At 49.9% G+C, this 22911-nt stretch overlaps 1 protein-coding gene across 1 annotated transcript in view; it reads right to left on the minus strand.

Moving 5' to 3' along the window:
- LOC142908881 (cadherin-2-like) overlaps positions 1-22911 on the minus strand; it is a 123951-nt gene that overhangs the window by 94595 nt on the left and 6445 nt on the right. Inside the window, exons 4-6 of the mRNA XM_076059523.1 lie at positions 22660-22804; positions 16193-16362; positions 11373-11510 (exon numbers count right to left, since the gene is read on the minus strand). Of these exons, the coding sequence (XP_075915638.1) occupies positions 11373-11510; positions 16193-16362; positions 22660-22804 (453 nt within the window). The remainder of the gene's footprint in view (positions 1-11372; positions 11511-16192; positions 16363-22659; positions 22805-22911) is intronic.

Below are 22911 nucleotides of genomic sequence, written 5' to 3' on the forward strand. Positions count from 1 at the left end.
CTATGGAGCAGTGCTGAGTCTATGGTGCAGTGTTGAGTCTATGGAGCAGTGTTGAGTCTATGGTGCAGTGTTGAGTCTATGGTGCAGTGTTGAGTCTATGGGCAGTGTTGAGTCTATGGTGCAGTGTTGAGTCTATCGTGCAGTGTTGAGTCTAAGCGCAGTGTTGAGTCTATGGTGCAGTGTTGAGTCTATGGTGCAGTGTTTAGTCTATGGAGCAGTGCTGAGTCTATGGTGCAGTGTTGAGTCTATGGCGCAGTGTTGAGTCTATGGTGCAGTGTTGAGTCTATGGTGCAGTGTTGAGTCTATGGTGCAGTGTTGAGTCTATGGTGCAGTGTTGAGTCTATTGTGCAGTGTTGAGTCTATGGTGCAGTGTTGAGTCTATGGTGCAGTGTTGAGTCTATGGTGCAGTGTTGAGTCTATGTTGCGGTGTTGAGTCTATGGTGCGGTGTTGAGTCTTTGGTGCAGTGTTGAGTCTATGGTGCAGTGTTGAGTCTATCGTGCAGTGTTGAGTCTAAGGGCAATGTTGAGTCTAAGGGCAGTGTTGAGTCTATGGGCAGTGTTGAGTCTATGGTGCAGTGTTGAGTCTATTGTGCATTGTTGAGTCTAAGGGCAGTGTTGAGTCTATGGTGCAGTGTTGAGTCTATGGTGCAGTGTTTAGTCTATGGAGCAGTGCTGAGTCTATGGTGCAGTGTTGAGTCTATGGGCAGTGTTGAGTCTATGGTGCAGTGTTGAGTCTATGGTGCAGTGTTGAGTCTATGGTGCAGTGTTGAGTCTATGGTGCAGTGTTGAGTCTATGGTGCAGTGCTGAGTCTATGGTGCAGTGTTGAGTCTATGGGCAGTGTTGAGTCTATGGTGCAGTGTTGAGTCTATCGTGCAGTGTTGAGTCTAAGGGCAGTGTTGAGTCTATGGTGCAGTGTTGAGTCTATGGTGCAGTGTTGAGTCTATGGTGCAGTGTTGAGTCTATGGTACAGTGTTTGGTCTATGGTGCAGTTTTGAGTCTATGGTGCAGTGTTGAGTCTATGGTGCAGTGTTGAGTCTATAGTGCAGTGTTGAGTCTATGGTGCAGTGTTGAGTCTATGGGCAGTGTTGAGTCTATGGTGCAGTGTTGAGTCTATGGTGCAGTGTTGGGTCTATGGTGCAGTGTTGATTCTATGGTGCAGTGTTGAGTCTATGGTGCAGTGCTGAGTCTATGGTGCAGTGTTGAGTCTATGGGCAGTGTTGAGTCTATGGTGCAGTGTTGAGTCTATTGTGCAGTGTTGAGTCTAAGGGCAGTGTTGAGTCTATGGGCAGTGTTGAGTCTATGGTGCAGTGTTGAGTCTATTGTGCATTGTTGAGTCTAAGGGCAGTGTTGAGTCTATGGTGCAGTGTTGAGTCTATGGTGCAGTGTTTAGTCTATGGAGCAGTGCTGAGTCTATGGTGCAGTGTTGAGTCTATGGGCAGTTTTGAGTCTATGGTGCAGTGTTGAGTCTATGGTGCAGTGTTGAGTCTATGGTGCAGTGCTGAGTCTATGGTGCAGTGTTGAGTCTATGGTGCAGTGTTGAGTCTATCGTGCAGTGTTGAGTCTAAGGGCAATGTTGAGTCTAAGGGCAGTGTTGAGTCTATGGGCAGTGTTGAGTCTATGGTGCAGTGTTGAGTCTATTGTGCATTGTTGAGTCTAAGGGCAGTGTTGAGTCTATGGTGTAGTGTTGAGTCTATGGTGCAGTGTTTAGTCTATGGAGCAGTGCTGAGTCTATGGTGCAGTGTTGAGTCTATGGGCAGTGTTGAGTCTATGGTGCAGTGTTGAGTCTATGGTGCAGTGTTGAGTCTATGGTGCAGTGTTGAGTCTATGGTGCAGTGTTGAGTCTATGGTGCAGTGCTGAGTCTATGGTGCAGTGTTGAGTCTATGGGCAGTGTTGAGTCTATGGTGCAGTGTTGAGTCTATCGTGCAGTGTTGAGTCTAAGGGCAGTGTTGAGTCTATGGTGCAGTGTTGAGTCTATGGTGCAGTGTTGAGTCTATGGTGCAGTGTTGAGTCTATGGTACAGTGTTTGGTCTATGGTGCAGTGTTGAGTCTATGGTGCAGTGTTGAGTCTATGGTGCAGTGTTGAGTCTATAGTGCAGTGTTGAGTCTATGGTGCAGTGTTGAGTCTATGGGCAGTGTTGAGTCTATGGTGCAGTGTTGAGTCTATGGTGCAGTGTTGGGTCTATGGTGCAGTGTTGATTCTATGGTGCAGTGTTGAGTCTATGGTGCAGTGCTGAGTCTATGGTGCAGTGTTGAGTCTATGGGCAGTGTTGAGTCTAAGGGCAGTGTTGAGTCTATGGTGCAGTGTTTAGTCTATGGAGCAGTGCTGAGTCTATGGTGCAGTGTTGAGTCTATGGAACAGTGTTGAGTCTATGGTGCAGTGTTGAGTCTATGGTGCAGTGTTTAGTCTATGGAGCAGTGCTGAGTCTATGGTGCAGTGTTGAGTCTATGGTGCAGTGTTTAGTCTATGGAGCAGTGCTGAGTCTATGGTGCAGTGTTGAGTCTATGGCGCAGTGTTGAGTCTATGGTGCAGTGTTGAGTCTATGGTGCAGTGTTGAGTCTATGGTGCAGTGTTGAGTCTATGGTGCAGTGTTGAGTCTATTGTGCAGTGTTGAGTCTATGGTGCAGTGTTGAGTCTATGGTGCAGTGTTGAGTCTATGGTGCAGTGTTGAGTCTATGTTGCGGTTTTGAGTCTATGGTGCGGTGTTGAGTCTTTGGTGCAGTGTTGAGTCTATGGTGCAGTGTTGAGTCTATATTGCAGTGTTGAGTCTATGGTGCAGTGTTGAGTCTATGGGCAGTGTTGAGTCTATGGTGCAGTGTTGAGTCTATGGTGCAGTGTTGAGTCTATGGTGCAGTGTTGAGTCTATGGTGCAGTGCTGAGTCTATGTTGCAGTGTTAAGTCTATGGGCAGTGTTGAGTCTATGGTGCAGTGTTGAGTCTATCGTGCAGTGTTGAGTCTAAGGGCAGTGTTGAGTCTATGGTGCAGTGCTGAGTCTATGGTGCAGTGGTGAGTCTATGGTGCAGTGTTGAGTCTATGGTACAGTGTTTGGTCTATGGTGCAGTGTTGAGTCTATGGTGCAGTGTTGAGTCTATGGTGCAGTGTTGAGTCTATGGTGCAGTGTTGAGTCTATGGTGCAGTCTTGAGTCTATGGGCAGTGTTGAGTCTATGGTGCAGTGTTGAGTCTATGGTGCAGTGTTGAGTCTATGGTGCAGTGTTGAGTCTATGGTGCAGTGTTGAGTCTATGGTGCAGTGTTTAGTCTATGGAGCAGTGCTGAGTCTATGGTGCAGTGTTGAGTCTATGGAGCAGTGTTGAGTCTATGGTGCAGTGTTGAGTCTATGGTGCAGTGTTGAGTCTATGGGCAGTGTTGAATCTATGGTGCAGTGTTTAGTCTATGGAGCAGTGCTGAGTCTATGGTGCAGTGTTGAGTCTATGGAGCAGTGTTGAGTCTATGGTGCAGTGTTGAGTCTATGGTGCAGTGTTGAGTCTATGGTGCAGTGTTGAGTCTATGGTGCAGTGTTTAGTCTATGGAGCAGTGCTGAGTCTATGGTGCAGTGTTGAGTCTATGGCGCAGTGTTGAGTCTATGGTGCAGTGTTGCGTCTATGGTGCAGTGTTGAGTCTATGGTGCATTGTTGAGTCTATGGTGCAGTGTTGAGTCTATTGTGCAGTGTTGAGTCTATGGTGCAGTGTTGAGTCTATGGTGCAGTTTTGAGTCTATGGTGCAGTGTTGAGTCTATGGTGCAGTGTTGAGTCTATGGTGCAGTGTTGAGTCTTTGGTGCAGTGTTGAGTCTATGGTGCAGTGTTGAGTCTATGGTGCAGTGTTGAGTCTATGGTGCAGTGTTGAGTCTATGGTGCAGTGTTGAGTCTATGGTGCAGTGTTGAGTCTATGGTGCAGTGTTGAGTCTATGGTACAGTTCTGAGTCTATGGTGCAGTGTTGAGTCTATGGGCAGTGTTGAGTCTATGGTGCAGTGTTGAGTCTATCGTGCAGTGTTGAGTCTAAGGGCAGTGTTGAGTCTATGGTGCAGTGTTTGGTCTATGGTGCAGTGTTGAGTCTATGGTGCAGTGTTGAGTCTATGGTGCAGTGTTGAGTCTATAGTGCAGTGTTGAGTCTATGGTGCAGTGTTGAGTCTATGGGCAGTGTTGAGTCTATGGTGCAGTGTTGAGTCTATGGTGCAGTGTTGAGTCTATGGTGCAGTGTTGAGTCTATGGTGCAGTGTTGAGTCTATGGTGCAGTGTTTAGTCTATGGAGCAGTGCTGAGTCTATGGTGCAGTGTTGAGTCTATGGAGCAGTGTTGAGTCTATGGTGCAGTGTTGAGTCTATGGTGCAGTGTTGAGTCTATGGGCAGTGTTGAGTCTATGGTGCAGTGTTTAGTCTATGGAGCAGTGCTGAGTCTATGGTGCAGTGTTGAGTCTATGGAACAGTGTTGAGTCTATGGTGCAGTGTTGAGTCTATGGTGCAGTGTTGAGTCTATGGTGCAGTGTTGAGTCTATGGTGCAGTGTTTAGTCTATGGAGCAGTGCTGAGTCTATGGTGCAGTGTTGAGTCTATGGCGCAGTGTTGAGTCTATGGTGCAGTGTTGCGTCTATGGTGCAGTGTTGAGTCTATGGTGCAGTGTTGAGTCTATGGTGCAGTGTTGAGTCTATTGTGCAGTGTTGAGTCTATGGTGCAGTGTTGAGTCTATGGTGCAGTGCTGAGTCTATGGTGCAGTGTTGAGTCTATGGGCAGTGTTGAGTCTATGGTGCAGTGTTGAGTCTATCGTGCAGTGTTGAGTCTAAGGGCAATGTTGAGTCTAAGGGCAGTGTTGAGTCTATGGGCAGTGTTGAGTCTATGGTGCAGTGTTGAGTCTATTGTGCATTGTTGAGTCTAAGGGCAGTGTTGAGTCTATGGTGCAGTGTTGAGTCTATGGTGCAGTGTTTAGTCTATGGAGCAGTGCTGAGTCTATGGTGCAGTGTTGAGTCTATGGGCAGTGTTGAGTCTATGGTGCAGTGTTGAGTCTATGGTGCAGTGTTGAGTCTATGGTGCAGTGTTGAGTCTATGGTACAGTTCTGAGTCTATGGTGCAGTGTTGAGTCTATGGGCAGTGTTGAGTCTATGGTGCAGTGTTGAGTCTATCGTGCAGTGTTGAGTCTAAGGGCAGTGTTGAGTCTATGGTGCAGTGTTTGGTCTATGGTGCAGTGTTGAGTCTATGGTGCAGTGTTGAGTCTATGGTGCAGTGTTGAGTCTATAGTGCAGTGTTGAGTCTATGGTGCAGTGTTGAGTCTATGGGCAGTGTTGAGTCTATGGTGCAGTGTTGAGTCTATGGTGCAGTGTTGAGTCTATGGTGCAGTGTTGAGTCTATGGTGCAGTGTTGAGTCTATGGTGCAGTGTTTAGTCTATGGAGCAGTGCTGAGTCTATGGTGCAGTGTTGAGTCTATGGAGCAGTGTTGAGTCTATGGTGCAGTGTTGAGTCTATGGTGCAGTGTTGAGTCTATGGGCAGTGTTGAGTCTATGGTGCAGTGTTTAGTCTATGGAGCAGTGCTGAGTCTATGGTGCAGTGTTGAGTCTATGGAACAGTGTTGAGTCTATGGTGCAGTGTTGAGTCTATGGTGCAGTGTTGAGTCTATGGTGCAGTGTTGAGTCTATGGTGCAGTGTTTAGTCTATGGAGCAGTGCTGAGTCTATGGTGCAGTGTTGAGTCTATGGCGCAGTGTTGAGTCTATGGTGCAGTGTTGCGTCTATGGTGCAGTGTTGAGTCTATGGTGCAGTGTTGAGTCTATGGTGCAGTGTTGAGTCTATTGTGCAGTGTTGAGTCTATGGTGCAGTGTTGAGTCTATGGTGCAGTGCTGAGTCTATGGTGCAGTGTTGAGTCTATGGGCAGTGTTGAGTCTATGGTGCAGTGTTGAGTCTATCGTGCAGTGTTGAGTCTAAGGGCAATGTTGAGTCTAAGGGCAGTGTTGAGTCTATGGGCAGTGTTGAGTCTATGGTGCAGTGTTGAGTCTATTGTGCATTGTTGAGTCTAAGGGCAGTGTTGAGTCTATGGTGCAGTGTTGAGTCTATGGTGCAGTGTTTAGTCTATGGAGCAGTGCTGAGTCTATGGTGCAGTGTTGAGTCTATGGGCAGTGTTGAGTCTATGGTGCAGTGTTGAGTCTATGGTGCAGTGTTGAGTCTATGGTGCAGTGTTGAGTCTATGGTGCAGTGTTGAGTCTATGGTGCAGTGCTGAGTCTATGGTGCAGTGTTGAGTCTATGGGCAGTGTTGAGTCTATGGTGCAGTGTTGAGTCTATCGTGCAGTGTTGAGTCTAAGGGCAGTGTTGAGTCTATGGTGCAGTGTTGAGTCTATGGTGCAGTGTTGAGTCTATGGTGCAGTGTTGAGTCTATGGTACAGTGTTTGGTCTATGGTGCAGTTTTGAGTCTATGGTGCAGTGTTGAGTCTATGGTGCAGTGTTGAGTCTATAGTGCAGTGTTGAGTCTATGGTGCAGTGTTGAGTCTATGGGCAGTGTTGAGTCTATGGTGCAGTGTTGAGTCTATGGTGCAGTGTTGGGTCTATGGTGCAGTGTTGATTCTATGGTGCAGTGTTGAGTCTATGGTGCAGTGCTGAGTCTATGGTGCAGTGTTGAGTCTATGGGCAGTGTTGAGTCTATGGTGCAGTGTTGAGTCTATTGTGCAGTGTTGAGTCTAAGGGCAGTGTTGAGTCTATGGGCAGTGTTGAGTCTATGGTGCAGTGTTGAGTCTATTGTGCATTGTTGAGTCTAAGGGCAGTGTTGAGTCTATGGTGCAGTGTTGAGTCTATGGTGCAGTGTTTAGTCTATGGAGCAGTGCTGAGTCTATGGTGCAGTGTTGAGTCTATGGGCAGTTTTGAGTCTATGGTGCATTGTTGAGTCTATGGTGCAGTGTTGAGTCTATTGTGCAGTGTTGAGTCTATGGTGCAGTGTTGAGTCTATGGTGCAGTTTTGAGTCTATGGTGCAGTGTTGAGTCTATGGTGCAGTGTTGAGTCTATGGTGCAGTGTTGAGTCTTTGGTGCAGTGTTGAGTCTATGGTGCAGTGTTGAGTCTATGGTGCAGTGTTGAGTCTATGGTGCAGTGTTGAGTCTATGGTGCAGTGTTGAGTCTATGGTGCAGTGTTGAGTCTATGGTGCAGTGTTGAGTCTATGGTACAGTTCTGAGTCTATGGTGCAGTGTTGAGTCTATGGGCAGTGTTGAGTCTATGGTGCAGTGTTGAGTCTATCGTGCAGTGTTGAGTCTAAGGGCAGTGTTGAGTCTATGGTGCAGTGTTTGGTCTATGGTGCAGTGTTGAGTCTATGGTGCAGTGTTGAGTCTATGGTGCAGTGTTGAGTCTATAGTGCAGTGTTGAGTCTATGGTGCAGTGTTGAGTCTATGGGCAGTGTTGAGTCTATGGTGCAGTGTTGAGTCTATGGTGCAGTGTTGAGTCTATGGTGCAGTGTTGAGTCTATGGTGCAGTGTTGAGTCTATGGTGCAGTGTTTAGTCTATGGAGCAGTGCTGAGTCTATGGTGCAGTGTTGAGTCTATGGAGCAGTGTTGAGTCTATGGTGCAGTGTTGAGTCTATGGTGCAGTGTTGAGTCTATGGGCAGTGTTGAGTCTATGGTGCAGTGTTTAGTCTATGGAGCAGTGCTGAGTCTATGGTGCAGTGTTGAGTCTATGGAACAGTGTTGAGTCTATGGTGCAGTGTTGAGTCTATGGTGCAGTGTTGAGTCTATGGTGCAGTGTTGAGTCTATGGTGCAGTGTTTAGTCTATGGAGCAGTGCTGAGTCTATGGTGCAGTGTTGAGTCTATGGCGCAGTGTTGAGTCTATGGTGCAGTGTTGCGTCTATGGTGCAGTGTTGAGTCTATGGTGCAGTGTTGAGTCTATGGTGCAGTGTTGAGTCTATTGTGCAGTGTTGAGTCTATGGTGCAGTGTTGAGTCTATGGTGCAGTGCTGAGTCTATGGTGCAGTGTTGAGTCTATGGGCAGTGTTGAGTCTATGGTGCAGTGTTGAGTCTATCGTGCAGTGTTGAGTCTAAGGGCAATGTTGAGTCTAAGGGCAGTGTTGAGTCTATGGGCAGTGTTGAGTCTATGGTGCAGTGTTGAGTCTATTGTGCATTGTTGAGTCTAAGGGCAGTGTTGAGTCTATGGTGCAGTGTTGAGTCTATGGTGCAGTGTTTAGTCTATGGAGCAGTGCTGAGTCTATGGTGCAGTGTTGAGTCTATGGGCAGTGTTGAGTCTATGGTGCAGTGTTGAGTCTATGGTGCAGTGTTGAGTCTATGGTGCAGTGTTGAGTCTATGGTACAGTTCTGAGTCTATGGTGCAGTGTTGAGTCTATGGGCAGTGTTGAGTCTATGGTGCAGTGTTGAGTCTATCGTGCAGTGTTGAGTCTAAGGGCAGTGTTGAGTCTATGGTGCAGTGTTTGGTCTATGGTGCAGTGTTGAGTCTATGGTGCAGTGTTGAGTCTATGGTGCAGTGTTGAGTCTATAGTGCAGTGTTGAGTCTATGGTGCAGTGTTGAGTCTATGGGCAGTGTTGAGTCTATGGTGCAGTGTTGAGTCTATGGTGCAGTGTTGAGTCTATGGTGCAGTGTTGAGTCTATGGTGCAGTGTTGAGTCTATGGTGCAGTGTTTAGTCTATGGAGCAGTGCTGAGTCTATGGTGCAGTGTTGAGTCTATGGAGCAGTGTTGAGTCTATGGTGCAGTGTTGAGTCTATGGTGCAGTGTTGAGTCTATGGGCAGTGTTGAGTCTATGGTGCAGTGTTTAGTCTATGGAGCAGTGCTGAGTCTATGGTGCAGTGTTGAGTCTATGGAACAGTGTTGAGTCTATGGTGCAGTGTTGAGTCTATGGTGCAGTGTTGAGTCTATGGTGCAGTGTTGAGTCTATGGTGCAGTGTTTAGTCTATGGAGCAGTGCTGAGTCTATGGTGCAGTGTTGAGTCTATGGCGCAGTGTTGAGTCTATGGTGCAGTGTTGCGTCTATGGTGCAGTGTTGAGTCTATGGTGCAGTGTTGAGTCTATGGTGCAGTGTTGAGTCTATTGTGCAGTGTTGAGTCTATGGTGCAGTGTTGAGTCTATGGTGCAGTGCTGAGTCTATGGTGCAGTGTTGAGTCTATGGGCAGTGTTGAGTCTATGGTGCAGTGTTGAGTCTATCGTGCAGTGTTGAGTCTAAGGGCAATGTTGAGTCTAAGGGCAGTGTTGAGTCTATGGGCAGTGTTGAGTCTATGGTGCAGTGTTGAGTCTATTGTGCATTGTTGAGTCTAAGGGCAGTGTTGAGTCTATGGTGCAGTGTTGAGTCTATGGTGCAGTGTTTAGTCTATGGAGCAGTGCTGAGTCTATGGTGCAGTGTTGAGTCTATGGGCAGTGTTGAGTCTATGGTGCAGTGTTGAGTCTATGGTGCAGTGTTGAGTCTATGGTGCAGTGTTGAGTCTATGGTGCAGTGTTGAGTCTATGGTGCAGTGCTGAGTCTATGGTGCAGTGTTGAGTCTATGGGCAGTGTTGAGTCTATGGTGCAGTGTTGAGTCTATCGTGCAGTGTTGAGTCTAAGGGCAGTGTTGAGTCTATGGTGCAGTGTTGAGTCTATGGTGCAGTGTTGAGTCTATGGTGCAGTGTTGAGTCTATGGTACAGTGTTTGGTCTATGGTGCAGTTTTGAGTCTATGGTGCAGTGTTGAGTCTATGGTGCAGTGTTGAGTCTATAGTGCAGTGTTGAGTCTATGGTGCAGTGTTGAGTCTATGGGCAGTGTTGAGTCTATGGTGCAGTGTTGAGTCTATGGTGCAGTGTTGGGTCTATGGTGCAGTGTTGATTCTATGGTGCAGTGTTGAGTCTATGGTGCAGTGCTGAGTCTATGGTGCAGTGTTGAGTCTATGGGCAGTGTTGAGTCTATGGTGCAGTGTTGAGTCTATTGTGCAGTGTTGAGTCTAAGGGCAGTGTTGAGTCTATGGGCAGTGTTGAGTCTATGGTGCAGTGTTGAGTCTATTGTGCATTGTTGAGTCTAAGGGCAGTGTTGAGTCTATGGTGCAGTGTTGAGTCTATGGTGCAGTGTTTAGTCTATGGAGCAGTGCTGAGTCTATGGTGCAGTGTTGAGTCTATGGGCAGTTTTGAGTCTATGGTGCAGTGTTGAGTCTATGGTGCAGTGTTGAGTCTATGGTGCAGTGCTGAGTCTATGGTGCAGTGTTGAGTCTATGGTGCAGTGTTGAGTCTATCGTGCAGTGTTGAGTCTAAGGGCAATGTTGAGTCTAAGGGCAGTGTTGAGTCTATGGGCAGTGTTGAGTCTATGGTGCAGTGTTGAGTCTATTGTGCATTGTTGAGTCTAAGGGCAGTGTTGAGTCTATGGTGTAGTGTTGAGTCTATGGTGCAGTGTTTAGTCTATGGAGCAGTGCTGAGTCTATGGTGCAGTGTTGAGTCTATGGGCAGTGTTGAGTCTATGGTGCAGTGTTGAGTCTATGGTGCAGTGTTGAGTCTATGGTGCAGTGTTGAGTCTATGGTGCAGTGTTGAGTCTATGGTGCAGTGCTGAGTCTATGGTGCAGTGTTGAGTCTATGGGCAGTGTTGAGTCTATGGTGCAGTGTTGAGTCTATGGTGCAGTGTTGAGTCTAAGGGCAGTGTTGAGTCTATGGTGCAGTGTTGAGTCTATGGTGCAGTGTTGAGTCTATGGTGCAGTGTTGAGTCTATGGTACAGTGTTTGGTCTATGGTGCAGTGTTGAGTCTATGGTGCAGTGTTGAGTCTATGGTGCAGTGTTGAGTCTATAGTGCAGTGTTGAGTCTATGGTGCAGTGTTGAGTCTATGGGCAGTGTTGAGTCTATGGTGCAGTGTTGAGTCTATGGTGCAGTGTTGGGTCTATGGTGCAGTGTTGATTCTATGGTGCAGTGTTGAGTCTATGGTGCAGTGCTGAGTCTATGGTGCAGTGTTGAGTCTATGGGCAGTGTTGAGTCTAAGGGCAGTGTTGAGTCTGTGGTGCAGTGTTGAGTCTATGGTGCAGTGTTGAGTCTATGGTGCAGTGTTGGGTCTATGGTACAGTGTTTGGTCTATCGTGCAGTGTTGAGTCTATGGTGCAGTGTTGAGTCTATGGTGCAGTGTTGAGTCTATGGTGCAGTGCTGAGTCTATGGTGCAGTGTTGAGTCTATGGGCAGTGTTGAGTCTATGGTGCAGTGTTGAGTCTATCGTGCAGTGTTGAGTCTAAGGGCAATGTTGAGTCTATGGTGCAGTGTTGAGTCTATAGTGCAGTGTTGAGTCTATGGTGCAGTGTTGAGTCTATGGTACAGTGTTTGGTCTATGGTGCAGTGTTGAGTCTATGGTGCAGTGTTGAATCTATGGTGCAGTGTTGAGTCTATGGTGCAGTGTTGAGGTTGGGTGGTGGTGACGGTGTGAGTGTGGGTGGTGTGTGGTGGTGGCGGTGGTGGTGCCGGCGTGCCGTACGGTTCTACTCGTGAACTCGGGGGCGTGGTCATTGATGTCGGTGATGGTGACGATGGCGGTGGCCGTGGTCGAGAGTCCGATGTTGGCGTCTCCCTCCATGTCTGAAGCCATCACCACCAGCGAAAAGTGCGCCACTCTCTACACAGAGCGGACACTCCCACACCGTCACCCCCCGGCACACGCACGGAGTGGGTTTGTAGTGTAGAGCGGTAACCGCTATACATGGCGTGCACAGAGAGACAGAGACACACACAGACACACACACAGACACACACAGACACACACACAGACACACACAGACACACACCTTACACAGACAAACACACAGACACACACAGACACACACCTCACACAGACAAACACACACTAGAGACAAACACACACACAGACACACACATAGACACAGACACACAGACACACACAGACACACACACAGACACACACACAGACATAGACACACACAGACAAACACCTCACAGAGACACACACACACACAATAGAGACAAACACACACACACACAGACACACACACACACACACAGACACACACAGACACACACCTCACAGAGACACACACACAGTAGAGACAAACACACAGACACACACAGACACACACCTCACACAGACACACACACACACAGACAAACACCTCACAGAGACACACACAGTAGAGACAAACACACAGACACACACACACAGACACACACAGACACACACACACAGACACACACAGTAGAGACATACACACAGACACACACAAACACACACAGACACACACAGACACACACCTTACACAGACAAACACACAGACACACACAGACACACACCTCACACAGACACACACACACAGTAGAGACAAACACACAGACACACACATAGACACAAACACACAGACACACACATAGACACAGACAAAGATCCCCCATATAGCCTTAACAGACTGTAGGGGCAAGTGCTGTTAGCGAGCACCTATGAAGGCTGGAACGGTACACGAGGGGGTGGGTGGCCAGCACCACGCACGACCGCCTTTGTCTCCCTAGTGGCAATGTTTACACACCGCACCAGGTACTCATTTGAGGCCGAGTCGACCTAGGGGGGCCCGGGACCAGTTCAGACAATCGTCACACGAACGTTGTGTCCGTGATGTGCGGCAGAAGCCAGATTAAACGATGCGGAAAACTGCATCAGTGCACAAAATGTACCGTATTTGTTTTGCTTTACAGATACAACAACAGTCAGATGTTCTAGACACAGACACACACAGACACAGACACACACAGACACACACCTCACACAGACACACACACACAGTAGAGACAAACACACAGACACACAGCCACACACAGACACACACACACAGACACACACACAGTAGAGACAAACACACAGACACACACACAGACACACACAGACACACACACAGACACACACACACAGTAGAGACAAACACACAGACACACACACAGACACACACACAGACACACACCTCACAGAGACACACACAGTAGAGATAAACACACACACAACAACAACAACAACCGCCATTCGCCACTAAGTGGCGGTGACGTCACCACGAGGCTTGTGCCAGGCTATGTGCACCCTGAGGCTACGTGAAGTGTCGAACGCCCGCTGGCAGGAGGTCACGAGGCAGACCCAGGTGCCACGGGTCGACTGACTGAGATGACTGGCTGATGCACCACCTGTGCCCCCTACTGTGCCAACCTACTGTGCTTTAGCCACCCGGCACTCCGCTCGTTATTCTGAGCGTCGCTCCTCCGCCCTCCGTTGTTGTTGGAGGGCGACTACCTCCAACTGCCCAGTAGCGTCCTTCACGAGCCTCCTCCACAGAGGCTGATCTTGACACCGCTGGTACCAGTCATCGGCAAGTCAACTCAGCTCCACGTCCTCCTGTACCACATCACTCCATCTCTTCTCTAGCCCGTGCCGCGCTAGCTTAGCCCCCTCGATCCGGCCGAACAAAAGCTGTTTCGGCATGCGGTGGCTGGGCATGCGGCTACATGACCCAGCCATCGCAGCCTTCCCCGCCGGAGGAGCTCACCGATGGAACCTTGCCCAGATCTCTCAAGGATTTGTGAGCTCCTCACACAATCCAGTCTGGTTAAACCCAGGATGGATCGTAGGCAGGCCAGCCTAAATGTTTCTAACCGGCGAAGATGTTCCATTAGGGGTGTCCACGTTTCGCAAGCGTAGAGAAGGAAGGGAATGACCGTGGCCGAGAAGACCTGAAGCTTAGTGCGGAGCGACAGATCAGGTAGCTTGCACACAACGTTACGCAACCGATGAAAATATATTGCCGCTCGACTGATTCGGAGTGAGACCTCTGCTGTTAAACTGGAGCCAGTCATAAGCACACTGCCCAGGTATGGGAAACTCTCCACTCTCTCCACAACTGCCCCATCACCGATTGGGAGTTGTGGGGGTGGAGTGTCCGATGGTACAAAATATGCAGACAGGTGCTTAGTTTTGGTGGGGCTGATGGTAGGCCCCACCTCTTAGTGGCATGCTCCAGTCTCAGCAGCAGCGTCTCCACCTCCTCCTCTGAATGAGCAGCTATTACCAAATCATCAGCATACATAACGTGGTTGAACATTCGGGAGCCATCCCTTGACCGCACCCGAGCGTCGATCAGCCTCCCATTATATCTGTACCATATGGAGATTCCTCCGGTACAGCTATTGAAGGCTTCACGAACTACGTGGTCAAAATAGATGTTAAATAATGTGGGAGCCAGAGGACATCCCTGTCGCACCCCAAGGTTAACAGGGACTGGCTCTGACTCCCGGCCACGTAGTTTTACCCGGGCCCGCTCACCATCATGAAGGTCCTTAATGATCGTGAGCAGAGGGTCAGGTACTCCAAAAGCACGAAGAACAACCCAGAGCCCAGGCCTACTGATGGTATCATAGGCCTTGACCAGGTCAATAAAGCAGAGATGTAGGTCTTTTTGGAATTCCCTACACCTCTGCTGTAGCAGACGGACAGAAAATATGGCATCTGTGCAGGACCGCCCTTTCCTGAAACCGCATTGGGGCTCCGCAAGCCTCTCCTCAGCGTGCATGGCAAGGCGATGTTGAATAATCCTTGCCAGGACCTTTCCTGGCACACTGAAGAGTGAGAACCCGTCCAGTGGTCCAGACTGTTGTTATGATGTCATATAGGGCAGTCTGTGCACAAACGCCGCCCTCCCTCAGCATTTCGCTTGGGAGATCATCTCTGCCCGCTGCCTTTCCTGGTCTCAGACTCCGGATCGCCTTCAGTACTTCCTCGACAGATGGCACCTCAGCCAGCCACTCACAGGGGGTGACCTCTTCCAAAATTTGAGGCACCGCAGCCTCAGCAGGGTCATCCTCACTTTGTGCCACGATGTTTTCCTGGCTGAGGGATTTTCCCTCCCCCAGGACATCACAGAAATGCTCAGCAAATCTGCAAACCTGTTCCTGGGGGTTGGTGATTGGGTCACCGTTTTTTCCCCTAATGATGGTAATAGGTGTGGCGCTGCAGATTACTTTTTTGTAGTTAAATAGACACACACGCACAGACACACACACAGACACACAACAACAACAACAACAACCGCCATTCGCCACTAAGTGGCGGTGACGTCACCACGACGCTTGTGCCAGGCTATGTGCACCCTGAGGCCACGTGAAGTGTCGAACGCCCGCTGGCAGGAGGTCACGGGGCAGACCCAGGTGCCACGGGTCGACTGACTGAGATGACTGGCTGATGCACCACCTGTGCCCCCTACTGTGCCAACCTGCTGTGCTTTAGCCACCCGGCGCTCCGCTCGCTGTTGTGAGCGTCGCTCCTCCGCCCTCCGTTGTTGTTGGAGGGCGACTGCCTCCAACTGCCCAGTAGCATCCTTCACGAGCCTCCTCCACAGAGGCCGATCTTGACACCGCTGGTACCAGTCATCGGCAAGTCCACTCAGCTCCACGTCCTCCTGTACCACATCACTCCATCTCTTCTCTAGCCCGTGCCGCGCCCGCTTAGCCCCCTCAATCCGGCCAAACAAAAGCTGTTTCGGCATGCGGTGGCTGGGCATGCGGGCTACATGACCCAGCCATCGCAGCCTTGCCTGCCGGAGGAGCTCACCGATGGGACCCTGCCCAGATCTTTCAAGGATTTGTGAGCTCCTCACACAATCCAGTCTGGTTAAACCCAGGATGGATCGTAGGCAGGTCAGCCTAAATGTTTCTAACCGGCGAAGATGTTCCATTAGGGGGGTCCACGTGCCACAGACACACACACACAGACACACACACACAGTAGAGACAAACACACAGACACACACACAGACAAACACACAGTAGAGACAAACACACAGACACACACATAGACACAGACTCACACAGACACACACCTCACAGAGACACACAGACACACACAGTAGAGACAAACACACAGACACACACATAGACACACACACAGACACACACACACACACACGCAGACACACACCTCACACAGATAAACACACACTAGAGACAAACACACAGACACACACACACACACAGACACACACACAGACACACACAGACGTGATACCCACCTCTCGGTCCAGCCGGACAGTATTGGTGATGATGCCTGTGACTCTGTCGATGGTGAACACGCGGTAGACACAGACACACACACACAGACACACACACACACACAGACAAACACACACTAGAGACAAACACACACACACACAGACACACACATAGACATAGACACACACAGACACACACACACACAGACACACACACAGACATACACACAGACACACACACACAGACACACACAGACGTGATACCCACCTCTCGGTCCAGCCGGACAGTATTGGTGATGATGCCTGTGAATCTGTCGATGGTGAACACGCGGTGTGCAGTCACCATGGGAACCTGCAACACTATATGGTAGCGAATCGCTCCGTTGAGCGTCAAGGGGTCATCCATGTCACTCGCCACCACCCTCATCACGAAAGTGCCTGACATGGCCGGAGGGAGAGGGAGGGGAAGGAGTGAGTGTGTGTGAATGTATCTGTGTGTATGTGTGTGTGTCTGTGTGTGTGTGTGTCTGTGTGTGTTTGAGTGTGTGAGTGAGTGAGTGTGTGAGTGTGTGAGTGTGAGTGAGTGTGTATGTGTGAGTGTGTGTATGTGTGTATGTGTGAGTGTGTGAGTGTGTATGTGTGTGTATGTGAGTGAGTGTGTATGTGTGAGTGTGTCTGTGTATGTGTGTATGTGTGAGTGTGTGAGTGTGTGTGTGAGTGTGTGAGTGTGTATGTGTGAGTGTGTGAGTGTGTATGTGTGAGTGTGTCTGTGTATGTGTGTATGTGTGAGTGTGTGAGTGTGTGTGTGAGTGTGTGAGTGTGTATGTGTGAGTGTGTGAGTGTGTGAGTGTGTATGTGTGAGTGTGTGAGTGTGTGTGTGAGTGTGTGAGTGTGTATGTGTGAGTGTGTGTATCTGTGTGTATGTGTGAGTGTATGTGAGTGTGTGAGTGAGTGTGAGTGAGTGTGTAAGTGTGTGAGTGTGTATGTGTGAGTGTTTGAGTGTGTATGTGTGTGTGTGAGTGTTTGAGTGTGTATGTGTGAGTGTGTATGTGTGTGAGTGTGTGAGTGAGTGTGTGAGTGTGTGTGAGTGAGTGTGTATGTGTGAGTGTGTGTATGTGTGTATGTGTGAGTGTGTGAGTGTGTATGTGTGTGTATGTGAGTGAGTGTGTATGTGTGAGTGTGTCTGTGTATGTGTGTATGTGTGAGTGTGTGAGTGTGTATGTGTGTGTATGTGAGTGAGTGTGTATGTGTGAGTGTATGTGTGTATGTGTGAGTGTGTGAGTGTGTGTGTGAGTGTGTGAGTGTGTATGTGTGAGTGTGTGAGTGAGTGTGTATGTGTGAGTGTGTCTGTGTATGTGTGAGTGTGTGTGTGAGTGTGTGAGTGTGTATGTGTGAGTGTGTGAGTGTGTGAGTGTGTATGTGTGAGTGTGTGTGTGAGAGGAGCGATAGTGTAGCGGTTAGCGCGCTGCGCTATGAACCTGGCGACCCGGGTTCGATTCCCGCTCACGGCCAACACCAGTGACGATTATCTGAACCGGTCCCGGGCCTCCCCTAGGTCGACTCAGCCTCAAATGAGTACCTGGTGCGGTGTGTAAACATTGCCACTGGGGAGACAAAGGCGGTCGGGCGTGGTGCTGGCCACCCACCCCCTCGTGTACCGTTCCGGCCTTCATAGGTGCTCGCTAACAGCACTTGCCCCTACAGTCTGTTAAGGCTATACGGGGGATCTTTATCTTTGTGTGTGTGTGAGTGTGTGAGTGTGTATGTGTGAGTGTGTGTATCTGTGTGTATGTGTGAGTGTATGTGAGTGTGTGAGTGAGTGTGAGTGAGTGTGTAAGTGTGTATGTGTGTATGTGTGAGTGTGTATGTGTGAGTGTTTGAGTGTGTATGTGTGTGTGTGAGTGTTTGAGTGTGTATGTGTGAGTGTGTATGTGTGTGAGTGTGTGAGTGAGTGTGTGAGTGTGAGTGTGTGTGAGTGAGTGTGTATGTGTGTATGTGTGAGTTTGTGTATCTGTGTGTATGTGTGAGTGTATGTGAGTGTGTGAGTGTGTAAGTGTGTATGTGTGTATGTGTGAGTGTGTATGTGTGTGTGAGTGTTTGAGTGTGTATGTGTGAGTGTGTGAGTGTGTATGTGTGAATGAGTGTGTGAGTGTGTATGTGTGAGTGTGTATGTGTGTGTATGTGCCGGACGGGCAACTCTGTCGTGGACAGTGCTGTGGGGGGAGGTCCAATTCCGATTGGCTCCTCCCCTCATGGCGTCTGTGTCCACCACAGGGGCTAAACGGGGGCTCTGGACGGGTGCGAGGGGCTGGTAACCTCTCCACCTTCAATTAATTACCACTAAACTACAACTGAAAAATATAACTAATAAGCTTGTGCCGGAGGCCCCGGGGGGCCAGGCGTCTATGACGTCTCCTGGCCAAACCCCAATTGGCGGAGCCAGGAGTGACCACGTGGAATGTTCGAACGCTCACTGCGGAGGAGAGGCTGCCACTCCTCTGTCGGGAGCTGGGCCGGTACCGCCTGGATCTATGTGGCATTCAGGAGGTCCGGTGGACCGGTTCTGCCACCATGAGGGTTGGACAGTCCTCTACTCGGGGCAGCAGACTGCCAAACAACAGGGTGTGGCTATTCTTTTGAACAAAAGAATGAAGGGGGCGTGGGAACGTGGCGGTGAGGTGTGGGAAGCTGTAAGCCCCAGGCTACTTTGGGCTCGCCTTCCCATCAACCGGAGGGGAGGAATGGTGGTCGTGGTTACTTATGCCCCCACCGAAGATGAACATCCGTGGAAGGATGCAGGCAAAGCCGATGAGTCAGATGCCTTCTATGACCTCCTGTCACAGGTGCTGGCTAAAGTGGCCCCTCGGGATAGAGTCATCATGATAGGTGACTTCAATGCCCGAGTTGGTCATGATGCTGGCACCTGGTCTGGAGTGATTGGAGGGCATGGGCCAGATCAGCTCAATAACATCGGTAGGAGGCTGCTAGATTTGTGTGCAGCCCATGGGCTTGTAATTACCAACACGCTGTTCCGGCATCGGCGCATCCACACAACATCATGGATGCATGCCGGGTCCACGCAAGAACATCTGCTGGACTACATAGTGACGGACCAGCGGATGCGAGCCCATGTCCTTGACACCAGGACCTACAGTGGAGCTGATCTGCCCTCTGACCATCGACTAGTCATCTGTAAGATGCGCCTGCCATTCTTCCACTCCGGTGGTGGGTGTACACCCAGGACCCCATTCCAACCTAAAGTGGCCTGGTCTCAGTTATCTGATGAAAGCTGCAAGCGAGAATTTCATCATCGCTTGCGGCTGGGATTGGCATCGTCCCCGACTCCTTCTGATGTCGAGGGTAAATGGGTGAGGTTTAGGACTGTGACTCATGCAGCTGCAATGGCTGCTTTGGGTATGCGGTCCAGACCTCCCCAGAGACCCTGGCTGACAGAGGAGGTGTTCAGGATGGTTGAGAAAAAGCGACAGGCCCACTGTCATCGGCTATAGAATCCCACGTCAGAGAATGAGGAAGCTTACCGCAGCCTTCGCTCGGAGGTTCGGAGAGCCGTGAGGCGCTGCAAGGATGGGTGGTGGTCGCGGGTTGCTGAGGAGATGGAGTCTGCCTCAGTGGCCCGTGATCACAAATCTCTATTTAACTCCATCAAAAAAGTAACCTGCAGCGCCACACCTATTACCATCATTAGGGGAAAAAACGGTGATCCAATCTCCGACCCCCAGGAACAGGTTTGCAGATTTGCTGAGCATTTCTGTGAGGTCCTGGGGGAGGGAAAATCCCTCAGCCAGAAAAACATCGTGGCACAAAGTAAGGATGACCCTGCTGAGGCTGCGGTGCCTCAAATATTGGAAGAAGTCACCCCCTGTGAGTGGCTGGCTGAGGTGCCATCTGTTGAGGAAGTACTGAGGCCGATCCGGAGTCTGAGACCAGGAAGGGCAACGGGCAGAGATGATCTCCCAAGCGAAATGCTGAGGGAGGGGAGCGTTTGTGCACAGACTGCCCTATATGACATCATAACAACAGTCTGGACCACTGGACGGGTTCCGCAGGATTGGAAGGATGCCCTGGTGGTCCCCCTTTTTAAGAAGGGGGACTGCACAGACTGTAACAACTACAGGGGCATTTCACTCCTCAGTGTGCCGGGAAAGGTCCTGGCAAGGATTATTCAGCATCGCCTTGCCAGGCACGCTGAGGAGAGGCTTGCGGAGCCCAAATGCGGTTTCAGGAAAGGGCGGTCCTGCACAGATGCCATATTTTCTGTCCGTCTGCTACAGCAGAGGTGTAGGGAATTCCAAAAAGACCTACATCTCTGCTTTATTGACCTGGTCAAGGCCTATGATACCATCAGTAGGCCTGGGCTCTCGGTTGTTCTTCGTGCTTTTGGAGTACCTGACCCTCTGCTCACAATCATTAAGGACCTTCATGATGGTGAGCGGGCCCGGGTAAAACTACATGGCCGGGAGTCAGAGCCATTCCCTGTACACCTTGGGGTGCGACAGGGATGTCCTCTGGCTCCCACATTATTTAACATCTATTTTGACCACGTAGTTCGTGAAGCCTTCAATAGCTGTACCGGGGGAATCTCCATATGGTACAGATATAATGGGAGGCTGATCGATGCCCGGGTGCGGTCAAGGGATGGCTCCCTATTGCTCAACCACGTTATGTATGCTGATGATTTGGTAATAGCTGCTCATTCAGAGGAGGAGTTGGAGACGCTGCTGCTGAGACTGGAGCGTGCCACTAAGAGGTGGGGCCTTACCATCAGCCCCACCATAACTAAGCACCTGCCTGGGTATTTTGTACCATCGGACACTACACCCCCACAACTCCCAATCGGTGATGGGGCAGTTGTGGAGCGAGCGGAGTTTCCCATACCTCGGCAGTGTGCTTATGACCGGCTCCAGTTTAACAGCAGAGGTCTCACTCAATCAGTCGAGCGGCAATATCTTTTCATCGGTTGCGTAACGCTGTGTGGAAGCTACCTGGTCTGTTGCTCCGCACTAAGCTTCAGGTCTTCTCGGCCACGGTCATTCCCTCCCTTCTCTACGCTTGCGAAACGTGGACCCCCCTATTGAAACATCTTCGCCGGTTAGAAACATTTAGGCTAGCCTGTCTACGATCCATCCTGGGTTTAACCAGGCTGAATTGTGTGAGGAGCTCACAAATCCTTGAAAGATCTGGGCAAGGTCCCATCGGTGAGCTCCTCCGGCGGGCACGATGGCTGGGTCATGTAGCCCGCATGCCCAGCCACCGCATGCCGAAACAGCTTTTGTTTGGCCGGATTGAGGGGGTTAAGCGGACGCGGCATGGGCTAGAGAAGAGATGGAGTGATGTGGTACAGGAGGACGTGGAGCTGAGTGGACTTGCCGATGACTGGTACCAGCGGTGTCAAGATAGGCCTCTGTGGAGGAGGCTCGTGAAGGATGCTATTGGGCAGTTGGAGGTAGTTGCCCTCCAACAACAACGGAGGGCGGAGGAGCGACACTCACAACAACGAGCAGAGCGCCGGGTGGCTAAAGCACAGCAGTTTGGCACAGTAGGGGGCACAGGTGGTGCATCAGCCAGTCATCTCAGTCAGTCGACCTGTGACATCTAGGTCTGCCCCGTGACCTCCTGCCAGCGGGCGTTCGACACTTCACATGGCCTCAGGGTGCACATAGCCTGGCACAAGCGTCGTGGTGACGTCACCGCCACTTAGTGGCGAATGGCGGTTGTTGTGTGAGTGAGTGTGTCTGTGTGTGTGTACCTGTGAGTGTGTGAGTGAGTGTATGAGTGAGTGTGTGTGAGTGTATGAGTGAGTGAGTATACGAGTGAGTGAGTGCATGAGTGAGTGTGTGAGTGAGTGAGTGTATGAGTGAGTGTGTGTGTGAGTGTATGAGTGAGTGTATGAGTGAGTGTGTGAGTGTATGAGTGAGTGAGTGTATGAGTGAGTGTATGAGTGAGTGTATAAGTGTATGAGTGAGTGTATGAGTGAGTGTATGACTGAGTGTATGAGTGAGTGTGTGAGTGTATGAGTGAGTGTATGAGTGTATGAGTGAGTGTATGAGTTAGTGAGTGTATGAGTGAGTGTATGAGTGAGTGTGTGAGTGTATGAGTGAGTGTATGAGTGAGTGTATGAGTAAGTGTGTGAGTGAGTGTGTGAGTGAGTGTATGAGTGAGTGAGTGTATGAGTGAGTGTATGAGTGAGTGTATGAGTAAGTGAGTGTATGAGTGAGTGAGTGTGTGAGTGAGTGTATGAGTGAGTGAGTGTGTGAGTGAGTGTATGAGTTAGTGAGTGTATGAGTGAGTGTATGAGTGAGTGTATGAGTTAGTGAGTGTATGTGTGAGTGAGTGCATGAGTGAGTGTGTGAGTGAGTGGTTGCCATGGCGACATCATCGTCATCATCCTCGCCATCGTCGTCGTCATCATCATCGTCATCATCATCATCATCATCGCCATCGTCATCATCGTCATCATCATCGTCGTCATCGTTATCATCGTCATCATCGTCATCGTCATCATCATCATCATCGTCGCCATCGTCATCATCATCGTCGTCATCATCATCGTTATCATCGTCATCGTCATCATCGTCATCATCATCATCATCGTCGTCATCATCATCGTCATCATCGTCATCGTCATGATCGTCGTCATCATCGTCATCATCGTCATCATCATCATCATCAACATCATCGTCATCATCGTCATCATCGTCATCATCGTCAGCGCACCTCGCGGGGATCCTTCGACGACGCTGCTGTGAAAGACTTTCTTGGCGAACGTGGGACGGTTGTCGTTGACGTCAATGACATCAACGACGAGGTCCACAGGCTTCTCCAGATGACGCCCACTCGTGTCCACAGCGTAGCACTTGAGCTGCAGTCACAACACTGTGGTGTAGTAGTGTATAGTGTAGTAGTGTATAGTGTAGTAGTGTATAGTGTAGTAGTGTATAGTGTAGTAGTGTATAGTGTAGTAGTGTA

The sequence above is a fragment of the Petromyzon marinus genome, unplaced genomic scaffold (genome assembly GCF_048934315.1).
Source record: "Petromyzon marinus isolate PM22_M1 ecotype Great Lakes invasive population unplaced genomic scaffold, UKy_Petmar_22M1.pri1.0 PM_G_Scaffold_109, whole genome shotgun sequence".
NCBI lineage: Eukaryota > Metazoa > Chordata > Hyperoartia > Petromyzontiformes > Petromyzontidae > Petromyzon > Petromyzon marinus.